This window comes from Tigriopus californicus, chromosome 8, assembly GCF_007210705.1.
Source record: "Tigriopus californicus strain San Diego chromosome 8, Tcal_SD_v2.1, whole genome shotgun sequence".
Classification (NCBI taxonomy): Eukaryota; Metazoa; Arthropoda; class Copepoda; order Harpacticoida; family Harpacticidae; genus Tigriopus; species Tigriopus californicus.
Window position 1 is genome coordinate 11,620,705 of NC_081447.1, and position 5,037 is coordinate 11,625,741.

The window sequence follows — 5,037 nt, forward strand, 5'->3', positions numbered from 1 at the left end:
GCACCATTACAAATGTTCTACTTTTTGAATAATGATGTGGGAGGCCTAAAACAGCGAAATTGGGTTTGAAGTCGTTCCTTTCATGAAAGGCCCACTGCTTGAATAACTTTCAAGGGCCTCCATACCTGAGTTCAACCTTGGTGTCCCAATACTTTCAAAGGGAGCTTTAGATTAGAGGCTGGCGAAGTTGAGAACTATTGAGAGTTTGGCTTTAAAGAAACAGGATTTACTAAAGCATGGAAATTAGGAATGAAGTTATCCCTGAAACTTTTTCTTAGCAAATATCATTTCTTTACTCTTCATGAAGTTTCTATTTTGCTCGATATAACCTCGTTTAAAAGTGCAAAAATTCAATACGCATACTGCATAATCATCGAGGCACAGTGGTAAAAACACCCTTTAAAGTTTTGATGTAAATTCCCAAACTATCTTAACATTTTTCTACCTCTAAAAGTCACAGGGAACAATTTTGATTTTATTACTTTATGGAATTCTAGCCCACATAAAAAACTTACATGCCTAAAAACATAAAAAACTAAAATTTTCAAAAAACCTACTCAATCTGAATTAGGAGCACAGTTAGTTAGCACTATAATATAGTTTATGACATCTATTCCACCGTTACTTCGTTACATGGGATTTAGTTGTCCAAATTTCATCGTTTTAGCCCCAAAATGCTCCGGTCATATGTTACTTCAATTCCCCAAAGAACTAATATCGATTTTCAATTTCACAAAAATGAAAGATTATTTTTCTTTTTCTTCCATATTCTCACAATGGCAAAGAAATTCTATATAATGTCACTTACAACACACAAAAAGTGTAATCTTTAAAATTTTGTTTTTACAATTATCATGTGTACACTAAGTTACGCATTCATTTGAATTCTGAAGACAATACATACAATGAACAATGTTATAGATTTTGTCGTTTCTTGAAGATTTTGTTGAAACTGATCAAAAATAGCTTCTTTAAGAATTCATTGATGTAAATTTTCAGTGACCGCCCAACTAAATGTCGTTTGGACGATTCTAAAACAAATTTTCAAAAATCTGCTCTTTTGAGGGTTTTACATATAGTTTTGTAAGGATTTAAGTTAATTTGAAATTATGCAAGAAATGGAAAAATATTTGCTAATTTTCGTGAAAATGAAAATTGATAGTAAGTCTTTGGGATATTGAAGTAACAAAGTAACATATAACCAGAGCATTTTGGGGCTAAAACGATGAAATTTGGACCACTAAATCCCATGTAACTAAGTAACGGTGAAATAGATGATGTCATATGTTATATTTTAGTGCTAACTAACTGTGTCCCTAATTCAGATTGAGTAGATTTTTTGAAAGTTTTAGGTTTTTTTAAATGTTTTTAGGCATGTAAGTTTTTTATGGGGGCTAGAATTCCATAAAGTAATAAAATCAAAATTGTTCCCTGTGACTTTTTGAGGTAGAAAAATGCCAAGATGTGTTTGGGAATTTCCATCAAAGCTTGATAGGCTTTTTGAACACCGTGGAGGTTTTAAGTAGTTTCTTTTAGTATCTGAGAACAACCAGTTTATGTCCAAAATCTGGCTTTTATCGAGCACTCCATGATAGATCTCAGGACTTTGATGGCATTATTTTCAACAAAGAAGATTATACAACTTCTATTAATGGCTGCCCCGAATTAATTTTCAAGTTCCATTTGCAGACATTTTCAATCGCTGGACCCGTCACTGGTTCAGTTATAGATTCTAATGCGCTTGAGGATAACGGTAAAATATTGCTTTGTCAAAGCTTGGTGAAGACATTTTGCCAATCAAAGGTCTCATTTTTACAGGTGGTACTGTTGGAGATTGTCTTATGGATTCATTTACCCTCACTTCTCCTGGAAATCAAGCATCGCCCGTAATTTGTGGATTTAACACAGGCCAGCACAGTGAGCAAATTGAATTTTAGATCACTTTCTCAACAATTATTTGCATATTATTTTTGAAAATGAGAACCAATGACTGTTGCATTCAACCAAAACACGTAAGAACTCAAACTGCATCAAAGTGATGAGTTCACAGAAATTGTGACTCAGACAAGTGATGGGTTTTATGTTGTGCCACTATATGGAAAGCTGACTGTGAAAGAGACCTTTATTCTTACGTTTTGTGAAACTATTTCAAATAGTGCACAAGGAAATGCATTTGGTGGCCTTTAAATTTGATTCCTGCTTGGATAAGTTCGCCTTGGCAAGCAGATGTTTTGATTCTGGAGAACATTTCAAATGATTGCATTTTATCGAGTAATTGTACCGCATCTGCTTGTTAGCAGACAGAACTTGATAATTTTTTTTCACCCTTATTTCAGTGATTGTGGATGCCTCCGACCAATGCCATAAAGCATCTTTCGATTTTAGTGGAACTGCAACAACTCGACAATTTGAGATCAAAGGTATCTGAGAGGTCGAAGTTTTAAATCAATCTTTTTTATCTTTTTCCTAGTTCAGCTAATATGAATTGAATTGCTTTGTAGTTACCCAATACCAATGTGGAGATGAGTTAGGAGGTAACAGCATTGGAGTGTCTTACAACACTTTCAGTTACTCACTTATGTTGTTTTTACAGGACCTGATGGCTGTTTGCAGTTCTTCACTGGCAACACTGGGCAATTTGCAAGGTAGTACTAGAACGTGTTATAGAGGCATCTTTCAGTTTGTTTTAAATGTTCGTGACGCGTCAACCAGTCCGTTGCAATTGCTTACACTCTTTTTTGTTTGTGCAGCTTCAACTTTCCTACCACGTCGTCAACAGTCACATCTACAGGTATGAGGGTTCTTTGTCCTTTGCAAATTGAGACACCCTTTGGTGAAAGAAGGCTGCGCGAGGTTTTTTTTACATTTTATTATCAAAGCTCTGAAAACTAAAGATCATGTCAGTCTCTATCAATAGACGAGGAGAGGTATTATTACAATGGCCATGAGATATTGATGCTGATGGTATGGGTGTTCATTGCATTTTTGAATATTCACCAACATATGGCTCCTATCAAGGGCCAGCAATGCCACCAATAGATCCAACATTATTTTCATTATTCTTGCACGTTGATTTGTTTAAATTGGATCCTGACCTAGATCTAATACAATATTAGCGTCTCGTAGTAAACCCTGAAGCGAGTTTCTTAGAGTTTTTTCCTCGGAGTTTGGTGTTTGGACGTTAATCAGCATGACAATACACTCACCGGGGCGTTGAGTGGATCCTAATTCTGAGCAACGTCCAATTCTTAACTCCGAGATAAGAGTGTTTTCAAAAAACACAAGCCTTTGCTTAGGTCCTACACTGGTTTGCGCGCAAACATTGATGAATTAAATCTCCCTGCGAGGGAACTTTGCGAGTTTGAAGTTTTAAACAATGCTTGAAATTTTTATTTCATTTGTACAAACATGCAATTTTTGAAGCATGGAGTAATGTAGTTTCCCTTTGTTTGGGCAATTTGAGAAGCATCAAACGGTGAATTGTTTTGGCTTATTTTTGCAGTGACTCATCTGTCCAACCAATGTTACAACATGTGCTTCAGGCAAGAAGTGGGCAAATGTGCCATCTGCTTTAACGTCGTCATTGAAGGAACAGGGGCAACTGATCAAGGCTCGTTTGGCCTTTCCATTGCATTTACTGCAGCGATGGCGGATGGAGTCCAAGATTCGAAATGTTCAGAGGATTATCTTCAGGTAAGACTTGGTGATAAATCAATCTTTGGAAATGTAAAAGCCCTATTAACCTAACGCTCATGTCATATATTCAACGTAAAGTTCAACTAAAACTATTTCGAAGTGAAAAAAGATGCAACGATCAAGTCGACAGTTCATTCGCATCTTGAATGCGATTCGCCCATTGGGGCTGGAATTAGTTCAGCAGGTTTCTACAAAGGTCGGTCGAACCGATCCAAAATTGTTTCACCATAAACATTGAGGATATGAGAGAGCTCTCGTATTGGGAGAGGTCAGAAAGGTTGGTATACAGTCGTATCTATAGTATGCAGAGAAGGAACAAAAGGTCTCTGGTATTGTGCGTTATAAAGAGCAACCATAAGCTTTTTCCCCACCCAGGATTTAGGATGAATTGTAACAACCGTGAAGGCTTAGCGTCATTTTTGAGAGTTCCTTCAAGCCCCCAAGAAGCCATACGGCACTAGTTCGAACTACAGCATTGAAGTCATGGCTCTTTTTTTGTCAGGCTCTTTTCTTCATTGCTCCTAGATCCTCATTCATTGAGTAGGGGTTGATCCTGTTGTAGGTTTTATGTCAGATTTGGATAAGTACTTGACCAAAGTTTCTGTTCAACCCAACTTTCAAAGGAGAGCCAGATCTGCTAACTCAATTCGTTGGTGGACGATTTAAAATTTAGCCACAATTTTTCTCTTTTCATCTACTGGAACTGCGTGGGTAATATTCCCAATAGCGGAAAGGAAGTCAGCAAAAAGAATCAATAGCGCCCTAAAACCCATAAACTAACATACGCCTAATTTCAAGAAACGGAGAAAGTAAACTCTCTTTAACACAATAGAGACTCTTCTAAAACTATTTTGATAACTATCGGCTTTAGTCTACTTTTTCAGATGTCTAACATTTCCCCAATGGGCAGTTTTCATCTCGCACAAGCTGATGCCCTTCCTAAAATCACTATCTATGTAATAAACGTGGGGGGATGTAAGGAAAGATTAGGTCAATTTCAAGCCTGAGACACAAAAGACAGAGTCAGTTGACCTACAATCACACCAAAACAATGAAAAGTGAAATTTTACTTCGTGAACATGTAGATTTTTGAAAAAGTCGTCGCCAAATCGTGTTTTTTGCCATTTGTTTAGAGCTTACTTCTTCATCTTTGGCTTTCAGATCCCAGGTGGTGAAAGAAGTGCAACTGGTGCTCTTTTTGCTGTTGGTTCCATTGCCCTTATAGGCCATGATCGAATTTGCGGCCGATCTTTTGGTCACACAGACACTGAAGCAGAAGGAGCGGCGAATAACGAAGAATCAATTTGCAGTAAGTAGTCCATGAAGTAGTCTTTCATTTCA

At 37.0% G+C, this 5,037-nt stretch overlaps 1 protein-coding gene across 2 annotated transcripts in view; it reads left to right on the top strand.

Annotated features, from left to right (window-relative positions):
- The window catches only part of LOC131885067 (uncharacterized), a 17,256-nt gene extending 12,225 nt beyond the window's left edge, over positions 1 to 5,031 (top strand). For both annotated transcript variants that reach the window (XM_059232992.1, XM_059232993.1), the window contains 8 exons: positions 1,690 to 1,753; positions 1,819 to 1,917; positions 2,337 to 2,420; positions 2,502 to 2,534; positions 2,594 to 2,645; positions 2,751 to 2,791; positions 3,503 to 3,693; positions 4,858 to 5,031. In XM_059232992.1, the coding sequence (XP_059088975.1) occupies positions 1,690 to 1,753; positions 1,819 to 1,917; positions 2,337 to 2,420; positions 2,502 to 2,534; positions 2,594 to 2,645; positions 2,751 to 2,791; positions 3,503 to 3,693; positions 4,858 to 5,013 (720 nt within the window). In that variant the 3' untranslated portion in view covers positions 5,014 to 5,031. The remainder of the gene's footprint in view (positions 1 to 1,689; positions 1,754 to 1,818; positions 1,918 to 2,336; positions 2,421 to 2,501; positions 2,535 to 2,593; positions 2,646 to 2,750; positions 2,792 to 3,502; positions 3,694 to 4,857) is intronic.
- The last annotated feature ends 6 nt before the right edge of the window (positions 5,032 to 5,037 follow it).